The 21,574-nt window shown below is 42.8% G+C and overlaps 1 protein-coding gene across 2 annotated transcripts in view; it reads right to left on the bottom strand.

The window, feature by feature from the left end:
• The window catches only part of galnt18b (UDP-N-acetyl-alpha-D-galactosamine:polypeptide N-acetylgalactosaminyltransferase 18b), a 321,574-nt gene that overhangs the window by 40,588 nt on the left and 259,412 nt on the right, over positions 1-21,574 (bottom strand). For both annotated transcript variants that reach the window (XM_041197647.1, XM_041197648.1), the window contains one exon: positions 13,420-13,584. In XM_041197647.1, coding sequence (XP_041053581.1) covers positions 13,420-13,584 — 165 coding nt within the window. The remainder of the gene's footprint in view (positions 1-13,419; positions 13,585-21,574) is intronic.

Raw genomic sequence — 21,574 nt, 5'->3', positions numbered from 1 at the left:
AATGCACCACCAGTGAGCTAAGCAGGTAGAGAGTGGGACTTCTGCTCATCAGTGGGAGGAAGCCCCTCCTTGAGAACTGCCAGCCAATCAGAGGTTCTGTGTTGGCCTGCTTGAACAGGGTAATGTGCGCTGCTGGGACTGCAAGCTGGCCCACACAGAACTTCAATGGACCCTGGAACCATGGGCGAGTCCCCAGTTCTTAGAGCTTGGAGGGATTATGCAGCCTAGGTAGGGGGCTGAGGGGGAAAGGGGGAGGGGGAATGGTTTTGGAGGCTAAACAGGGAGGAACAAAGGGCGGGGGGATATGTAACATCCTGGAGGGATGTGCTCCAGATGTACAGAGGGCACAACTCCCAGTGACCCCACTTCCTTCCCAACTTTTTACAACTTGTGTTTAAAAAATGGCCTGCCCAGGCTAACTGTATTGTGGTACGGGTAGCATAATATTCGGGTCAATTGGCTTGACCATTAATTATTTATTTAAAAATAGGGTGGGGTGGACTGCCAATTTCAGTGCCATCCCACCTAGCATATTATGAGGGGCAGCTCAGGGGTGGACTTGCCACCCCTCATATTTTACATGCACCCCTCCACCCTCCCCCAGCCGCTGCTGAAAACAGGTCTGGCAGGGGGGACTGTCAAACCCAGTGCCAGGATGTCCTGAAGTGCTTCACAGCCAACGAAGCACTTTTTGAGATGTGGTCACTGTTGTACTGTACAAAATGTTGAAATTGATTTGCGTGCACGACAGCAACCTACTAACAGCAATGTGAAAGTGATATGATATCACAGCTATTACAGAAACATGGCTTAAAGAGGGGCAAGAACGGCAGCTCAATATCTCTGGTTATAGAGTTTTCAGACGAGATAGAGAGGGGGATAAAAAGGGAGGGAGGACGGCAATTTTGGTCAGAGAAGCAATTACAAATGTGAAGAGGGATGATATGTTAGAAGGGTCATCAATTGAGGATCATATGGATGGAGCTTAGCAATAAAAGAAGGGACAGTCACACTACTGGGAGTGTACCATAGAACCCAAACAGTCAGAGGGAGATAGAAGAGCAAGTACGTAGGCAGAATCTCTGTAAAGTGCAAAAACAATAGGGCAGTAATAGTAGGGGATTTTAAATACCCCAATATTAACTGAGATAGTTTTAATGTGAAAGGAATGGAGGAAACAAAATTCTTTAGGTGCATTCAGGAGAACTTTTTTGGCCAGTATGTAGCAAGTCCAACAAGAGAGGATGCAGTTCTAGACTTAGTTTTAGGAAACCAAGCTGGACAGATGGAAGCGGTGGCAGTGTGAGAGCATTTTGGTGGTAATGATCATAATTCAGTTAATTTTAACATAATTATGGAAAAGGACAGAGATAGAACAGTAGTTAACGTTCTAAATTGAGGCAAGGCCAATTTTACTAAGCTGAGGAGTGTTTTAGCAAAAGTAGACTGGATACAGCTACTTGAAGGTAAATCAGTGCCAGGGCAGTGGGAAGCACTTGAAGGGGAGATTCAAGGGGTTTAAAGGAAACATGTTCCCACAAAGGAAAAGGATAGGATGGCCAAATCTAGAGACCCCTGGATGTCAAGGAGCTTACAGGATAAGATATGGCAGAAAAGGAAAGCTTATGTTAGACACCGAGAACTCAATATTACAGAAAGCCGAGAGGAATACAGAAAATGGAGGGGTGAGATCAAGAAGGAAATTAGGAAAACAAAGTAAAGGCATGAAAGAATATTGGCAAACAAAATCAAGGAGAACCCAAAGATGTTTTATCAATACATTAAGATTAAGAGGACAACTAAGGAAACAGTAGGTCCATAAAAGACTAAAAATATAAGCTATGTGTGGAGGCGGAGGATGTGAGTCAAGATGAAGCCAGGGAAGAAATTGCACAGGGTCTGACCATCATTTTCCAATCCTCATTGGATACAGCTGTGGTGCCTGAGACTTGGAGGTCTGCTAATGTTGTACCTTTGTTTAAAAAGGGAGTGAGGGACCGACCGAATAATTAGAGGCCAGTCAGTCTGACCTCGGTAGTGGGAAAGTTATTGGAATCAATTCTGAGGAATAGGGTGAACTGTGTGGATTAATCAAGGACAGTCAGCATGGATTTTGTTAAGGGGAAGGTCGCATCTGAGTAATTTGATTGAATTTTTGGAGGAAGTAACAAGGAGGATTGATGGGGTTTACATGGATTTTAGCAAGGCTTTGCACGAGGTCCCACATCCCATTCCTGACCTAGGCACACGTGGCAAGTCCAAAGACTGTTGGGACTTGGAGTCCCCGAAGTCTGCTCCCAGTGAGCAAGTAAGTTTGGGTCGGAACACAGTTTCTATTAAATTGAGATGGAAAAAGGTGTTCACTCAATATTTTTTCATGAGCCACAGTTGAAGTCTCAAGGAGCCTCATGTGGCTTCTGAGCCGCAGTTTGGCCATGCCTGGCATATGGAATCCTTTCATTTATTAGCTGAGGCATAGAATATAAGAGCAGGGAGGTTATACTAGAACTGTATAAAACATTTAGTTTTTTAGTTTAGACCACAACTTGAGTGCTGTGTGCAGTTCTGGCCACCTCATGACAGAAAGGATGAAATTACATTAGAGAGGGTACAGAGGAGCTTTACAAGGATGTTGCCAGGACTGAAAAATTGCAGCTATGAGGAGAGATTGGATAGGTTGGCGTTGTTCTCCTTGGAACAGAGGAGGCTGAGGGGAGATTTGATTGAGATGTACAGAATTGTGAGGAGTCTGGAGAGAGTGAGTGGGAAGGCCCTTTTTACTTTAGCAGATAGGTCAGTGACCAGGGGGCATAGATTTAAAGTGATTGGTAGAAAGACTAGAGAAGAGGTGAGCAAAAGGTTTTTCACCTAGAGGATGGTAGGGGGCCTGGAACTCACTGCCTGAAAGGGTGGTAGAGGCAGAAACCCTCAACTCGTTTAAAAGGTGCCTGGATATGCACCTCAAGTTATTGGAATCTATGGAATCTATCTAGGTTGAGAGGATCAGAATTGATAGTAAACTAAAGTCATGTTCTCATATAGTGCAATTTATTACTGCCATTTCAGTGCTGACATAGTGAAGGAAACTTGGGGAGGCTCAAAAATGGTGCGGAAAAGATGAACATAGGAGCTGACAACATGTTCAGAAACTTTATAGAGGAAAGGGAGGTTGGACATGGGGCGGTAGTTTTCAAGGACAGTGGGATCAAAGGGTTACTTTGAGTGTGCGGTTAATGATAAAAAGGGAGAGAGTGGCATAGTGGTAATATCACTGGATTAGTAATCCAGAGGCTCAGGCTAATACTCTGGAGATGTGTGTTCAAATCCTACCATGGCTCATGGAATTTGAATTTAGTTATTAAGTCTATATCAATTAATTAATAAATCTTAACTGTATAAAACACTGGTTAGGCCACAGCTAGAGTATTGCGTGCAGTTCAGGAATCCGCATTACAGGAAGGATGTGATTGCACAAGAGAGAGTGCAGAGGAAATTTACCAGGATGTTGCCTGGGCTGGAGAGATTGGATAAACTGGGGTTATTTTCCCTGGAGCAGAGGAGATTGAGGGGGGACAAGATTAAGGTGTACAAAATTATGAGGGGCATAGATAGGATAGACAGGAAGGAACTTTTCCCCTTGGTGGAGGGATCAATAACCAGGGTGCATAGACTTAAGGTAAGGGGCAGGAGGTTTAGAGGGGATGCGAGGAAGAATTTTTTCACCCAGAGGGTGGTGGGAATCTGGAATTCACTGCCTGAAAGGGTGGTAGAGGCAGAAACCTTCATAACAGTTAAGAAGTATTTAGATGTGCACTTGCGATGCCATGGCATACAAGGCTATGGGCCTAGTGCTGGAAAATGGGATTAGAATAGTTAGGTACTGTTTGACTGGTACAGCCTCGATGGGTTGAAGGGCCTTTTTCTGTGCTCCACACCTCTATGACTCTATGACTCAAGTGCTGTAACCTGCAGGGCCACGGACCAAATGCTGGAAAGTGAGATTAGGCTGGGTGGCTCGTTTTTCATCTGGCGCAGACACGATGGGCCAAACGACCTCTTACTGTACCATAAACTTCTATAATGACCAGGTTATCACGTGATCATCAGATAGCACAGTGCTTCCTCAGTACAGCACTGGGAACGTCAGCCTGGATTACATGAACATGTCTCTGCAGCGGGACTTGAGCTCATGACCTTCTGACTCAGAGGCATGAGAGGAAGAGATACTCACAGAGACCAACATTTCGTACGTCTTTCAGGTCTTCCATCCTGTCTACAGTCAGCAGGATTTTAAAACCCAATTGTGGCTACAGCTTATCATTTATTACGTCCTGGCTTATTCTTCTGTGTGTTTTTGCTGTTGCCCTACCTCAATCTTTCACTGGATCTCACAAGGCAATAGACCAAAGTCTTCATTTCAACTTGACAAAGTGAACTATCACTGCAACCTAATACAAAGATAAAATACTCCGAATGTTCAAAGTTTGAAATATAGGGCAGGATTTTTAGCTCAGTGTGTGGGTGTGATCGGTAGGCCCAGGAGTGGCGGGTAACAGACTGCCAACTGCAACTGGCCCCCAACAGCGATTTCACACTGGCTGGCGGGGACTGTGGGCAGGAGGAGGGTGAGTGCTGAAGCTAATGCAGGCGTGGGAGAGCGTGGAAAGAAAGCTCCCTGAAGGCAGAGAGCTCCCACAGGGAGCTGAAGACTTCAAAAAATATCAAATTAAGATTTTTAAATCTGGCAAACAATGTTCACACGACACAAGCAACACCTGAGCATAGATATTATAAACATTCTGCGCATAGATTTTTAAAAAATTTAATAACGGAAACCTCACCCCATTCTTGGATGAAGTTTCCTGAGAAATGCAAAGGCCGCCTGGCCGATTTGCCCGCCCGCCAACCATTATGGGCAGCGAAAATTCCTATTTCATTGCACCGTTAATGAGCTTAATTGCCCTCTTAATTGTCAGCAGGCACGCCTCTGATTTTAACGTGCACCCGCTGACCGAAATATTGCGCAAGTACACGATGATGTCAGGATGCTCGCCCGCCCGCTCAGCGAAAAATCCTGGCCATAATTTCTGCCCTTTCACCTTTTCTTCCCTTGTTACTAAAACGACCTAAACAATTCTTCCAGTTGAAACAGCGATTTACATGTACATCTTCATATTCTGTATTCTCTGCTCACGACATGCGTCTCCTCTACACTGGCTAAACGCAGATTGGGCAATCACATTGTGGAAAACCTCTGTCCGTTCCACAAGCTTAACCACGAGTGCTGGTTTCTGCCATTTCAATTCCCTGCCCCACTCTCACGCTGGCCTCAGCGTCCCACATTGTTCCAGTGAAGTTCAACGTAAACTAGATGAGCAGCAGCTCATCTTTTGATTGGGCACTTTACAGTCTTTCATCCCAACACTGAGTTCAACAACTTCAGAACATAGTCTCTGCCCCCATTTTCCAGTACAGAATGTGCCGGTAATGAATCTGCTGTTTAATTAATCACTCCTGCTTTCCACCTTATCACAGACTCTCCCTTTTCTTCTTAGCTCCCTATGTTTCCTCCTTCTCCATCCCCCAACACCCTTCCCTGTCTCTGTACTTGCAATCTTGTTAAAACTCTAACATTTCACGGTTCTGAATCATTCACCCTGTTTCTCTCTCCACAGATGCTGGAGACCTGCTGAGTATTTCTAATGTTTTTTGCTTAAATCCCATTGTAAAGGTGGAATTTAGTGGAGCCCCCTGGAGCAAGCAGGATGGTGGTGAGCCAGGAGAATTGGGGAGGAGCCCCTATGTCCAATTCCCAACGGCTGGAAAATTGTCTTTGGAGGGGGGGAGGAAGGGCCCGATGTGGGAATCCGCCTGCTGGTAGCAAGGTGTCAGTTAGGTGCATTAGCAAGCCACTTGAGAGTAATTATCCTTGATCCCACCGGGATTTAATGGTGGCTCAGGGATTTAATGGGACTTGCATGGTTCTCACGCTCCTCCTGAAAGCTATCCAGCAAGTCCTATCGTGTGTACCTGCAACCTCGTAGTGTGGGGGTGGCCCTCATTCCGAGGCTTTCAGTGCCCGATTAAGGAGCCAGCATTGTGGGCTGCCCACCTGCCTTTGCATCCGATCACCCCTCCAAACACCATGTGGGCAACCCCCTTTCCATTAGCCCCGTCCTGCCTTCCAGCAATGAGCCCTGAAGGCCTCAGTGCATTACCAGCAGCAGCCACTGCTCTTATAGTGGCACTGTGGAGAGCAGCTGGCCTCTGATTGGCTGACAGCTCTCAGGGCAGGATTTCACCTGACTGGGGCCTTGATTGAGTGGGAGGCCTGACGCTGTCCAGCTGAGTGCATGATTGGATTTTATTCTGTCAGGCTTACTAGAGATAAGCAACGTGGGGCTCCCACCAATTCCCCAACCAGTAGGTAGGACCCTTGCTGCCAACACCAAGTTCGCCCTAAGTTGCTGGTGATAATAAATACATCATTTCTGTTCAAGAGCATCACTAATTTTAATCGCTTCATCATTGGTGTCTATGCTTTCAGCTGCTGAGGTCCTAAGCTCTGGAATACCCCCAATAAACCTCTCCATCTCTCTCTCTTTCTTCCTTTAAGACACTGCTTAAAACCTAACTTTTTGACTAAGCTTTTTGTCAATTGTCCTAATATTGCTCTAAGGGAGGTCCTGTGGTGCAGTGGATAGCATCCCTGCCTCTGAGCTGAAAGCTCTGGGTTTGAGTTTGGGTTTGGGACTTGATGGCCACAGGAGGTGCTTCCATAACATGGCCAAACAGGTTGATTATAAACCTGGAAATCCTTCTAATAAAGCTATGGCAGGTAGTAAGAGTGGGAGAGTTCCCTGGTTAGCCAGAACCGTGTGGTAGCTGCAGTGTATCGGCCTCCCCATGTTAAAAGACTCCACATTCAAGTAACGGGCACAGGAAGTATTCTGTGGCAAGCGTCCTCCTTGCTTTGTGGAACTACGAGAGAGGGAATACCTTCTCAGGTGGTTTTGTGTCAAAGTATAGTCCCTAATGCTCATATGGAATGCCTTTGAGATGCTTTATTATTTATAAATGCTATATAAATATAAGTTGTTGAAAGAAGAATTTATCCATGAATGTTGTATTCTCAAGCTGTGACAGTTTAATAGCATGGTATTTTCCCATGAAACTTGGTTCCCATGAGTCAAATGCAGGCTGCTCCAAAATGACATCCTTGTTTAACGTGTTCATCAGATGTCTGCTGAAAGCCAGCATTAGGGGCTAATTTAGTGCCTATGCTGCAATTCCTGGACGAATTTCATCTGTTGCATCTCAGCCACTGGGATCTGATTACAGTAAACAACACTCGCTCTAACCATAGGGCTAGGACGTGTCAGTGACTGGGAATGGAAACTTGCGCAATCACAATAATGGAGACTAATGAGCCATGAGCAGATTATTCAGCAGCAACAAGGCATAAAGTATGAGAGTAACTTCATAACTTGGTGATTGCGCCACAGCCCTCAGTGAATGTTACAACATGAAATTAGTTTCTGATTTTATGAACAGAATCTCAAAGAGTTGTGAACATTCAGAAATCTCTACCCCAGAGAGCTGTGAATGCTCAGTCATTGAGTATATTCAAGACAGAGATCGATAGATTTTTGAATACTAATTAAGAGGTATGGAGATGGTGTGGGAAGGTGGAGTTGAGGTAGAAGATCTGCCATGATCTTTTGATTCGTGGAGCAGGCTCGAAGGGTCAAATCGCTTACTCCAGCTCCTATTTCTTATGTTCACACATAATGGATTGCAGGTTTCAGCCATGGTTCAGTCGGTAACAGTCTCGCTCGTTCTCAGTCAGAAGGTCATGGGTTCAATTCCCACTCCCACTGTGAACACGCGTTCAGAGTGAGTTCACTTCTCTTCCAACCTAATCTATAATTGATACATTGGGCAAGTTTTAAATTCACTTAAAGCCCATTCACTTAGGGCTGGATTATATGCTGAGGAGTGGCTCCCTGCCCCCCCAGTGTAAACATTGGGAGTGAGCCCACCTCCGCTTGGCTGGCTTGCCCAGCTTTAATTTTTTGGGAGATGGCCCTTTAATTAGTACGAGGTGGGACTTCTGTCCATCTTTGGGAGGATGTCCCACTTCATAGGGCTGCCGGGCAATCAGAGGCCAGCAGCTTTGCGCCATAGCAGGATCAGTGGCCACAGCCCGGGAGGAGGAGGAGCCATGGATGCCCTGAAACCCAGGTAGGTTCAAGATCTCGCTGGGGCTATGTTGGCAGCCCTCAGTGAGGGGGGGTGGGAAATATGTTGGTTAGGGCGCAAGCGAGAAAGCAAAACTGTGGGGAGGGACAAGTCCCTCCAATTGGCACGAGGGCACGGGAAAGAGGCAACCCACCTCCTTTCGCTGACCAGCAGCCACAGGGTCAAACCTACTGGGGTCCACATTGGGTGCAGGCCTCTCCAGCCACCAGTTAAATCGGACTGGTGGCAGGATGAGGCCTTTAATTGGACATTAAATGCCCACTTAAGGGCCTCAATTGGGCCATGAATGGGTAGCCCACCCAATGCCACCCCCGGCTGCCCATTATATTCTGGCGGGGGTGGACAGGCCAGTGGCAGGTGGGCCAGTGGTGGGCATGCCACCGATGGATTGGTGCCCTAATTTACAGGCCTGCCCGCTTGATTTCCCTCCCACGGGTGGCCGGTAAAATTCAGCCCTTAAAGTTAAAATTGGGCCCATTGTGCATGTGGTTACACTCATCCACTCAGATCCACAAAGATTTTAAATGAAGCAATTTTCCAAACTGTTTATAGATACATATCAAATGGGGCATCTAATTTAATTATCCCAGTTAAATAATTACAGATTCTCTCTGTTAGCTACACTGAGCCAAGAATTTAGTGCTTTTTGTACAGCCTGTGGATACAGTGTTAAAATCTCATACTTCGGAAAATCTGAGTTAAAGAGATTCTGTTAAAAACAGAATTCTCCAAGGATATCTGTTGGGGGATGGGACCATGCACAGAGCATTAAGACTGAGGGTGCCAGCACTAGGGGATGAGGCATGTTTTTCATTTGAACCAGTGCCAGTCCCAGATCAAGGACAATGTGGATTAACATCTCACTAAAGCTTCCCTTACACCATCTACAACCTATTTATCTCATCAAAACACTTCATAATCTTAAAACCTCTATCAACTCACTAAGGCTCCTTCAACAATACCTTCCAAACCCACAACTTCTACCTTCTAGAAGGACAAGGGCAGCAGGTGCCTGGGAACACCGCCGCCTGCAAATTCTCCTTCAAGTTTCACTCACCATCCTGACTTGGAACTATATCGCTGTTCCTTCATTGTCACTGGGTCAAATCTTGGAACTCCCTCCCTAACAGCACTGTGCATCTACCTACACCAGATGGAGGCAGCTCATCACCACCTTCTCAAGGGCAATTAGGCATTGATAATAAATGCTGGCCTTGCCAGTGACACTTGCATCTTGTGCACAGATGATAAAAATAACTCTGGGTATTTTTTTTTAAGATCTGTCATCAACAATTGCTATGGTCCCTTTGTGACCGAGGCTCTCAATTTAGTGCAGAATTTTGGCAATTGTGAGCTGTGAAATGCAAATGAAGGGGAGACAATCCAACCCCAATTCATATAGGGGAACTTACAAGTAGACAGAAGTGAGAAGCATCTTACATTAAACCAATGCTGAAATCCAGTCTGAGTCTCAGAAATAAACACAAAGTTCACATAATGAATTCCACCCAATGAAGCAGTAATAAGCTTTCAGTAAAATAATTGTGTAATATGAGCTAGATGCAAGTTCAAACTTTTTCTCTCAAACTTATTGTTTGTGTAACTAATCCTGATTATCGATTACCCCACTAGTTTCCCGGCTTTTCCTTTCAGATCAATTAATGCAATTCCCATCCCACAGTTCCTCAACTCAGGCTGATATTGCTACTCTTTTACTTCAGCCACAAGTTAACCATGTGGAAATCAGCAGAATTTAACCATTAAGGAAAAATAAAGATTCAGCTCTTCTGCACCAATTAATTTGAACAGGACCAGCTCCTGAGCCACCACAATCTCTACAAACAACCAAAAACACATAGCAGTCTACTAACGCAGACACCAAAAAACTGTTCTGACAGCATAAAGGGACAGCCTGATAAATAGTCATGTCAATTCTTCATGTAGATGTTAGAACAGGGAGGGCCACATATGGGGTATAAATGACAAGCTCAGAGGTAATAACAGTGAAATGGCAAAAATATTAATTAATTACTTTGCCTTAGTATTTACCAGCAAGGCTAACATGGTTGACATAACATAAGAACATTAAACAAAATATAAAGGCATTTCGGATAGAGAGGGGGGATATAATTGCTAAACTAATGAAACTTAAAGAGGATAAATCCTCTGGTCCAGATGAATTGCATCCACGCATTTTCAAAGTTAGGGAAAAGACAGCAGAGGCACTATTACACACACACACACACACACACACACACACATATATATATTTATATATACATATATGTTAAATATAAAAATTAAAAGGAATTGTTTCAAGACTGTTGAAAAGTTAATGTGATCCTATACATAAAAAAGGATACAGAACAAGTCCAGGAAACTATGGAACAATTGGTTTAACTTCAGTGGCAGGAAAGGGAATGGAATCCTTAGTCAAAGATGAAATAGAAAAAACTTATAAACACAGTAAATATAATATAGTAGTTAGCCTGGATTCCAAACAGAAGGTAATGCTTGATCAGCCTTTTTGAATTTGTTGAAGTGACATAATGAGTAGACAAGAATGATAGAGGAGATGTAATATTTTCAAAAGGCCTTCAGTAAGTAGATTAGGCCAACATCAGAACATGTGGAGCCAGGGACATGTAGCAGAATGGATAGCAAGCTAGCTATGAAACAGGAAAAAGAAAAATGTGGCTAAGGGTAGCTACTCAGAATGGCAAAAGGTGGGAAGTGATGTTTCACAAGGATTGGTGCTGACACCACTGTTGTTCATAATTTACATAAATGATTTGGACTCGGGAGTTGGAAGTGCAATTTCAAAATTTGAAGATTTGGGGGTGTAGTTAATACTGAGGAGAACTGCAGCAAAATACAGGAAGACATTAATAAGCTTGAAGAATGGGCATGTTATTGGCAAATTAATAGGTAAGTGTGAGGTGGCACATTTTAGGAAGAATAGGAGGAATAAAGAGGCCACAAACTCCTTGAAAAATAAGAGTCTAACTGGGGTAGAAGAACAGAGGAATCTGGTAGTACAGATATATAAATCACGGATAGTAGCAGCAAAGGTTAATAGAGGGCTTTAAAAAGATAAACAAAGCACAGGGGTTCATTTCTAGAGGGATAAAATTGAAAAGTGGAGAAGTAATGTTAAACCTTGGTCAGACCAGACTTGGACTACTGTGCATAGTTTAGTCTCCGTGCTTTAAAAGAGGATATAAAGGCAGTGGAGAAGGTGCAAAAATGAATCACAAGGATGATACCAGAATTGAGAGGTTATACCTATCAGGAAAGACTGAACAAGCTGGGACTCTGTTCTCTACGAAAGAGAAGGCTGAGCAGGAGACCTGATGGAGATCTTTAAAATTACGAAGGGGGTTAATAGGGTGGACGAAGGGAAGATGTTTCCACTTGCAGAGGAGGCCAGAGCTAGAGGCTATAAGTATAAGATAGTCACTAATAAACCCAATGGGGAATTCAGCAGAAACTTCTTTACTCAAAGAATGGTGAGAATGCGGAACTCACTGACACAGGAAGTAGCTAAGTTGAATAGTATAGAGAGATTGAAGGGGAAGCTGGATAAGCACAAAGGGTAATAGAAACCTAGAATTCTCTCCCCCAATGAATTTCGAGTCAATTTTGAGACTGCGAGGAATAATTTTTTGTTAGTTAAGAGACATGAAATAAAGGCAGGTAATGCAGTTAAGATATAGATCAGCCATGGTCTAACTGAATGGAGGTAGAGGTTTGGGGGGTGCTGAATGACCTGCTCCTGTTCGCGTGTGAATTATCTCTTACATGTTCTGAAGGTTGAACTGAACCTGGGTTGTGTGGCACTGATCGAGGTGCTGGGCTGTGCCTGTGACTCCAAAAGCAGGTGTGGATTCATTTTTCGTGCTCATTGAGGTTCGCAGCTCTGCAGGTGTGCTTGGAACTTTGGTCATAAGAATAGAACAGCGGAATATTTTTTTTAAAAGGTGTGAAACTTTTAAATGTTGATGTTCAGAGAGACTTGAAAGTACTTGTACAAAGAACATAAGAAGTTAGCATGCTGGTACAGCAAGCAATTAGGAAGGCGAATGACAAGTTGGTCTTTATTGCAAGGGGATTGGAGTACAAGAATAAAGAAGTCTTGCTACAATTGCAAGGGGACTTTGGTAAGACCACACCTGGAATATTGTGTACAATTTTGGTCTCCATATTTAGGAAAAGACATACTTGCATTGGAAGCAGTACAGCAAAGTTTCACTAGGTTGGTCCCTTGAATGAGGGGTTGCCTTATGATGAGAGGCTGAGGAAATTGGGTCTGTATTCTTGTTAGAAGAATAAGAGGTAATCTCATTGAAACATTCAAGGTCCTGAAAGGGATTGACAGGCTAGGCAATGGGACGTTGTTTCTCCTGGCTAGGAATTCTATAATAAAAGGGCACAATTTCAGGATAAGGGGTCAATCATTTAAGACTGAAATAAGGAGAAATCTTCTCACTCAAAGGATTGTGATTTTTTGAAATTCTCTAGAGGATTGTGGAGGCTCCATTGTTGAATATAGTTGAGGCTGAGATAGACAATCTTTTGATCTCTCAGGGAATCCGGGGATAAGGGGAGTGCGAGGAAAATTGGAATTGAAACCAAGGGATCAGCCATGATAATATTGAAAGGCGGTGCAGACTCGATGGGCCAAATGCCCTCCCCCTGCTCTTATTTCTTATGTCCTTCTGGAAGGCTAAGAAAGACTCTTGAGTTAATGGCCTGGAGACATATCACCTTGCTGTGTGGGACATTAACCACTTTAGAATGTTGGCCCCCTAAATAGAAACAGGAGGATCCAGCTGCCGATCCTGGCAGTAAAATGACTTTTCATCAACATTGGATGCCTCTATCTGCCAGCACACTCCACCAAACAGCCTTGTTTTAATTGTGCTTACCCTGGCTGAGCTATTCCAATCCCAAATACTGCATCAGTTTATTTACAGGGCTGAGGAGAAATTAAGGTCAGGGGAGTACGATTAATTAACAAGCACAATGGGATGAATGGTCTCCTTCTGTGCTGTACAATTCCTATGATTCTAGTTAAAAAGTAAATGAACTAAAACCCCAGATTCCAATAGTCATTGTCTAACCATCTCTCTGAGGGGCTCATACCAAAATACTAACCTGAGTAAAAAGCCAATAAAGTTTCATTCGCTTGGCTTTGGCATAACTGCACTCAATCAGCCTGGGCCTGTTGTTGACATCTACCAGGCACTTGTTGTCATTGTCATCAATAGTGGGACTCAGCACCCCCACACGGATCTGCTGGTTGCTCATGTAGTAAATGTTCTGAAAGAGGAAAATGGAGAAACATCAGTCCCCATGGACACACCATCAATATATCCTAAACATATTTATTTAATTCACTCTCTTATTGCCCATCCCTAGGTGCCCTTGGAGATGGTGGTGGTGGACTTTCTTATTAAACCACTGAGCAGGTTTGATACGTTTGCCACTTCAGAGGAAAGGTAAGAATTAAAGCACCTTTGGTGTGGGACTGAAGTCACATATAGACCAGGTAAGGACAGCAAGTTCTTTCCCTAAAGGGCATTAATGAACCAGTTGAAGTCCGTGGATGGAGCCAACAGACTCATCTTAACATTTCCCGCCTTAGCTGATTCTAAAAACTAAAATAACAAACTAAATTAACAGAGTAAAATCAGCAGAAGGCATAGTAATGATTCCTTATGGTATCCATTAATGATGAGAGGCATTCAATGAATCAGGAGATACCATGAAAGGGTGCCATTTTGTCATCTCTACAAGCAGTTCAGACTGAGGAAGAATCTGATAAGACTTTCAAACCTTTCTTTTCAATGGAATGAAGAAACATGTAGTGGACTTTGGTCCCTCTGATCTCTGCCAGACTGCTAGGGGTGGTTTCTTGATTTTTCAGCTCAGCTGGAACAACCCAATCCCTCAACTGATGCTGCAAACAAAGGTCTCGCTGAAGCTCCAATGGAATTTCACAGATGGGCAGTGACATGCCTTCTGTTGCCTGGGCCCTCTGGGATTCACTCCTTAAACCTCTCCGCCTCTTTACCTTGTTTTCCTCCTTTCAGACGTTCCTTAAGACCTGGTCACCTGTCCTAATATCTCCTTAGGTGATTCAGTGTCAAATTTTGTCCAGTAATCACCCCTGGGCATTTTACTTTGTTAAAGGCATTATATAAATGCTAAATGTTGTTGTTGAACACAGTCCACAGCATAAGTTGTGTGTGACTTGTGATAATAACCCTGGTCCACTTTTAAATTTAAATTTAATTTGGCCACAGGTACATGTGGTTTGGTGGTAAAGCTAATGGAACAGTTATCCATATCCCCGGGCCAATAATCCAGCGACTGGGAGTTCAAAATCCCACCAAAGCCATTTGAGAATGTGAATTCAATTGTTAAAAATCTGGAATCAATAAAAGTGACCAATAAACTACTGGATTGTCATAAAACTTCACCTGGCTTATTAATGACCCTTTGAGGAAGGAAGTCTGCTGTCCTTACCAGAGATGGGCCCATGTGTGACTCCATGCAGTGCCACACAAACAGTTGACTTCTAACTGCCCTCGGAAGTGGCCTAGAAAGACCATCGGTTGTGCAAGGGATGGACCTTAAAAGCCAGCCTCTCCAATGACAAAAATAACCCGTGAATTTTAAGAAAACATTTGGCCCAATTATGGTTTTGGTGCTTGTGGATTCTGAATTATTTAGAAAAAAAGTTCAGAAGAAGGAATGAAACTTTCTGGTTAATGGTTACATTTGTAGTTCCATATAATTACTTATTCCCCACAGGACAAAGATCCCATCAATCTGAATCCTGCTACTCTCCATGGTTTATCCATTTTTCATTCATTACACTGAAGAGGATCGTTTGGAAAAGGTTTTATTAATGTCTGAAATTGTTGGCATGTGTCAATTCATTTCACAGATATTAAACCATCCAATTGCTGTCAAATTTTGTTTGATAATGGCTCCTGTGAAAAACCTTGGGACATTTTACTAAAGTAAAGGTACTATATAAATACAAATTGTTATTGTTGCCGTTGGTCGTAGTTCAAGACCAGAAAAACAACATTAAAAATATGTATTTCCTTGTGGGAGTCACAAGGAGCAGGAGTTGCAAATCCCAGCCCCACAAAGGAAACTTAAGCCACCCACCACCCCCCCAACCCAACCTGTACCTTGAACTGTCAAAATCTCATCCCCTCCACCCTAATCCTGATTGCAAGGACTCTCACAGGAAGCCAGCTGAAACAATGAACCTACTTAACTGCAAGTGGTAACAGAGGCTGTGCAGTTCTGGACCGCTTCCCTCCAGCAATGGGTTGGGAGATTGGCAAAGGAATATCTTGGACTTAATTATGGAAAAATTCTGGGAAATGCCTCTCCAAGTCCTGAAGATGATCAAACAATCGATGTTGACTGGAGGCTCAACTCCCTAAACCCAGCAATTCTCCCTATGAGAGCCATTAATGAATGCCGCAGGGGAGATTCAGACTGACTCTCGGGCTATGACAGAGCTGCTAAATAAATCTCATGCATCAGTCTATACTCCTGTAGATGATGCTTATGTTCCAGCTGAGGGGTGGCTACTCAATATTGAACAGCATTATCAATATCGCAATAGACGGTAATGATTTGTTGGAGAGATCAGTAGAGTTCAAGATTGATAAAGCCCCAGGCCCAGATAATAACCATTCAAGGGTGATTAAAGAGATGGAACTGAACAAGTAATGAATACTTGCACACTCTGCTTCTCACTTTACCAAGAAATGCACAAAAAAGGTTAAATTTCATGCACACGCCATGCGAATTTGAGTATTGAGCTCACAATGACTAGTGATGCTGTCTATTACCAATAACAGTAATCAGAAATGTAATTAGGCACATCTGGATTCTCAATTGGCCAGATGTGTCTAGGGACTAACATATTGGACAGCACTGATCTCACCTGTCAGAGATTCTATACTTAGATCTCAGACTATACAGAGTGTTCTGATATTAAATCGGTGCCATCAGGATTTGCAGGAACGGTAACTTGCTGCAGACTTTCATTTCACACAACATTCATTAAAGAGCTGAAAATAGATTAGTGCAAATTAGCCTGAACAGCAGCAATTGTACACTCTCTGTATTTTTCAAAAATAAAAGCATTAATTAATAATACTGCAGAGCACTCTCCAATAAATAATTTGCATAATTGAAGTTTCTGGTCTCCTGCCAAGACCAATTGTGTGTTCATTGTTCATTCATTTGTGGTGTGTGTGTGTGTGTGAAGAGTATGTTTGTGTGTGTGCATGAGCGAGTACGTGTATGTTTGTAAGCGTGTGTATGTGAGAGTATATGAGTGCATGTGTGTTCATGTATAGAGACATGCACACAAATAAATATACACACAACTGCTTGTATATGTGATGTGTACATGAGCGCTATTTGTATTTGCACCCTTCATATTTCAGGATTTCTTAACCATTTTTCTACAGAAAAGAATCAATTTGCATGTTTTGACTGAATAATATAGTGTTAATGGAAGGGAACCTGAGGGGTTCCAGTAATACACAATGCTGTGAAGGTGATGGCCAGTAGATGGTTACATTGCTGATGAACTAACCTTCTTGTTGTGCTCTCACAAGCCATAAAGAATAAGCAATATCCATTCAAGGGTTAAAGATTAAAGAGATGGAACTCAACAAGTAATGAATACTTGCACACTCTGCTTCTCACTTTACCAACAAATGCACAAAAAAGGTTAACGAAGAAGCATTTGAAAATCCAGTATAAATGTGAGAATAACACCCAAATATCACCGCCGATGCTGCCAGACCTGCTGAGTTTTTCCAGGTAATTCTGTTTTTGGCCAAAATATCACTGCCTTACACTTTTCAGAATAACCAAACCTTTGTCTTTGCTTTCAATTTATTTGTTGCAAGACTCTGTTTTCCTCATATTCTTCCATTGACTCACCTTCAAATTAAAGATTCCAATGCTTTGGAGGAATGGGGTCCTTTCTTTATTGACTTGGTTTCTCTGGGTGTTCGTACCTGATTATTTTACCTCCCTTGACTCCCAGTAACTGGACTGAGTATCAGAATCATAGCTACAGTGATTTCATTTGAAGTGAAGTACCACCTTATTAAATGTCTTTCTGTGGAACTGGAAGCTTGCAGCACAGAAGGGGGCCATTTGACCCATTGTGTTTGTGCCAGTTCTTTGAGAGAGCTTTCCCATTCGTCCAACTTTTCATTCTGTAATTGCCTTCTGCTTCACTCATACCACAAGGACTAATGAGAGTACAATTTGTACCTTTCCTAGGTACGCAGAGACTTACAACAAGATAATGAGGTATAACAGGATGGGAATGATTACCTGAATCCAAAAGTACAGATAAGCAGACAAATACGAACAGCAGAAGATTTCTCATAAGTGATAAGATCCTTGGTATCAACAGAAGTCATCCATAGTGAATCCCGAGGGATTCAAAACTGCTTCCAAAAATTTCAGCACAATGGTGGTGGGGGGCGGCAGGGGAAATAGGTCCTGGGGATATAAACCCACACACCTACCTCCAGTTTATAGCAATATTGTTAAAGCAATTTCCCTGCAATATTCTATAAGGTTCACACAATTTCCTTCAATAAGAGATACTATTGATGCAATTTCCCTGCGATATTCTTAACTTGATTTCCCTGCAATACACGATACTGTTAACGTGATTTCCCTGAGATACACGATACTGTTAACGTGATTTCCCTGTGATACACGATACCATTAACCTGATTTCCCTGCGATACACGATACTGTTAATGTGATTTCCCTGCGATACACGATACTGTTAATGTGATTTCTCCGCGATACACGATACTGTTAACCTGATTTCCCTGCAATACACGATACAGTTAACCTGATTTCCCTGCAATACACGATACTGTTAACCTGCTTTCTCTACGATACATGATACTATTAATGTGATTTCCCTGCGATACACGATACTATTAACCTGATTTCCCCGCAATACATAATACCATTAACGTGATTTCTCTGCGTTACACGATACCATTAACCTGATTTCCCTGCGATACACTATACTGTTAACGTGATTTCCCTGTGATACACGATACCATTAACCTGATTTCCCTGTGATACACGATACTGTTAACGTGATTTCCCTGTGATACATGATAATGATAACCCGATTTCCCTGTGATACACGATAACGTTAATGTGATTTCCCTGTGATACACGATACTGTTAACGTGATTTCCCTGTGATACATGATACCATTAACCTGATTTCCCTGCGATACGCGATACTGTTAACCTGATTTCTCTGCGATACACGATACTGTTAACGTGATTTCCCTGCGATACACAATACTGTTAACCTGAATTCCCTGCGATACAAGATAACGTTAACCTCATTTCCCTGAGATACCCAATACTCAACGGGATATTCTGCACCCGCCCACCGCCACGATCTTCCTGTCCTGTCAATGGGCTTCTGGTTGGGGCACCACCTGGAATACAACAGGGCCGGAAAATCCCAGTCACTGTTAAACCGATTTCCCTGTGATACATGATAAAGTTAATGTGATTTGCCTGTGATACATGATGCAGTTAACCAGAATTCCCTGCAATACAAAATACTGTTAATGTGATTTCCCTGCAAGACACAAATCTGTTAATGTGATTTCCCTGCGGTACATGATTCCATTAACCTGATTTTCTTGCGATACACGATACTGTTAATGTGATTTCCCTGTGATACATGATGCCGTTAACCTGAGTTCTCTGCGATACACAATACTGTTAATGTGATTTCCCTGCGATACACGATACTGTTAATGAGATTTCCCTGCGATACACGATACTGTTAATGTGATTTCCCTGCGATACACGATACTGTTAACCTGATTTCCCTGCGATACATGATACTGTTAATGTGATTTCCCTGTGATACATGATACTATTAACCTGATTTCCCTGCGATACACAATACTGTTAACCTGATTTCCCTGTGATACATGATACTGTTAACCTGATTTCCCTGTGATACATGATACTGTTAATGTGATTTCGCTGTGATACATGATACTATTAACCTGATTTCCCTGCGATACACAATACTATTAACCTGATTTCCCTGTGATACATGATACCGTTAATGTGATTTCCCTGCGATACACGATACAGATAACTTGATTTCCCTGCGATACACAATACTATTAACCTGATTTCCCTGTGATACACAATACTATTAACCTGATTTCCCTGTGATACACGATACTACTAACCTGATTTCCCTGCGATACACGATACAGATAACTTGATTTCCTTGCGATACACGATACTGTTAACATGATTTCCCTGCGACATACGATACTGTTAACCTGATTTCCCTGTGATACAGGATACTGTTAACGTGAATTCCCTGCGATACAAAATACCGTGAATGTGATTTCTCCGCGATACACGATAACGTTAACCTCATTTCCCTGAGATACCCAATACTCGATGGGATTTTCTGCACCCGCCCACCGCCATGATCTTCCTGTCCTGTCAATGGACTTCTGGTTGGGGCACCACCTGGAATACAACGGGGCCGGAAAATCCCAGTCACTGTTAACCCGATTTTCCTGTGATACAGGATACTGTTAACCTGATTTCCCTGCAATACACGATACTGTTAATGTGATTTCCCTGTGATACAGGATACTGTTAACCTGATTTCCCTGCGATACACAATAACTTTAATGTGATTTGCCTGCGATACATGACACAGTCAACCAGAATTCCCTGCAATACACAATACTGTTAATGTGATTTCCCTGCAATACAGAAATCTGTTAATGTGATTTCCCTGCGATACATGATACTGTTAATGTGATTTCCCTGCGATACATGATACCGTTAATGTGATTTCCCTGCAATACACGATACTGTTAACCTGATTTCCCTGCATTACACGATACTGTCAATGTGATTTCCCTGCAAAACACGAATCTTTTAATTTGATTTCCCTTCAATACACGAATCTGTTAAACTGATTTCTCTACGATACATGATACTGTTAACCTGATTTCCCTGCGATACATGATACTGTTAATGTGATTTCCCTGCGATACACGATACTGTTAACCTGATTTCCCTGCGATACACGATACTGTTAACCTCATTTCCCTGCGATACACAATACTATTAACCTGATTTCCCTGCAATACATGATACCATTAAACTGATTTCCTTGCGATACATGATACTGTTAATGTGATTTCCCTGCGATACACGATAATGTTAATGTGATTTCGCTGCGATACACTGTACCGTGTATGTAATTTCCTTGCGATACATGATACTGTTAACCTGAGTTCCTTGCGATACATGATAATGTTAATGTGACTTCCCTGCGATACACGATACCGTTAATGTGACTTCCCTGCGATACCCGATACCGTTAACCTGAGTTCCCTGCGATACACGGTAATGTTAACCTGATTTCCCTGCGATACATGATAATGTTAATGTGACTTCCCTGCGATACACGATACCGTTAACCTGAGTTCCCTGCCATACATGGTAACATTAACCTCATTCCCCTGCGATACATGATACTCGATGGGATTTTCTGCACCCGCCCACTACCACGATCTTTCTGTCCCGCCACAAGTCAATGGGCTTCTGGTTGGGGCACCGTCTCGCATACAACAGGGCCGGAAAATCCCAGTCACTTTTAACCCGATTTCCCTGTGATACACAATACTGTTAACCTGACTTCCCTGTGATACACAATACCGTTAATGTGATTTCCCTGCAATACATGATCTTCCTGTCCCACCACAAGTCAATGGGCTTCTGGTTGGGGCACCACCTCACATACAATAGGGCCGGAAAATCCCAGTCACTGTTAACCCGATTTCCCTGTGATACATGATACTGTTAACCCAATTTGCCTGCGATACACGATACTGTTAACCTGATTTCCCTGCGATACACGATATTGTTAACCTGATTTCCCTGCGATACATGATACTGTTAGTGTGAATTCTTGCGATGCATGATACTGTTAATGTGATTTCCCTGTGATACATGATACTGTTAGCATGATTTCCGTGTGATACACGATACTACTAACCTGATTTCCCTGCGATACATGATACTGATAAGCTGATTTCCCTGTGATACACAATACTATTAACCTGATTTCCCTGTGATACATGATACTACTAACCTGATTTCCCTGCGATACACGATACACATAACCTGATTTCCCTGCGATACACAATACTATT

This window comes from Carcharodon carcharias, chromosome 10 (assembly GCF_017639515.1).
Source record: "Carcharodon carcharias isolate sCarCar2 chromosome 10, sCarCar2.pri, whole genome shotgun sequence".
NCBI lineage: Eukaryota > Metazoa > Chordata > Chondrichthyes > Lamniformes > Lamnidae > Carcharodon > Carcharodon carcharias.
Note: the sequence above shows the minus strand (reverse complement) of the source record. Positions and strands in the feature narration are given on the sequence as shown.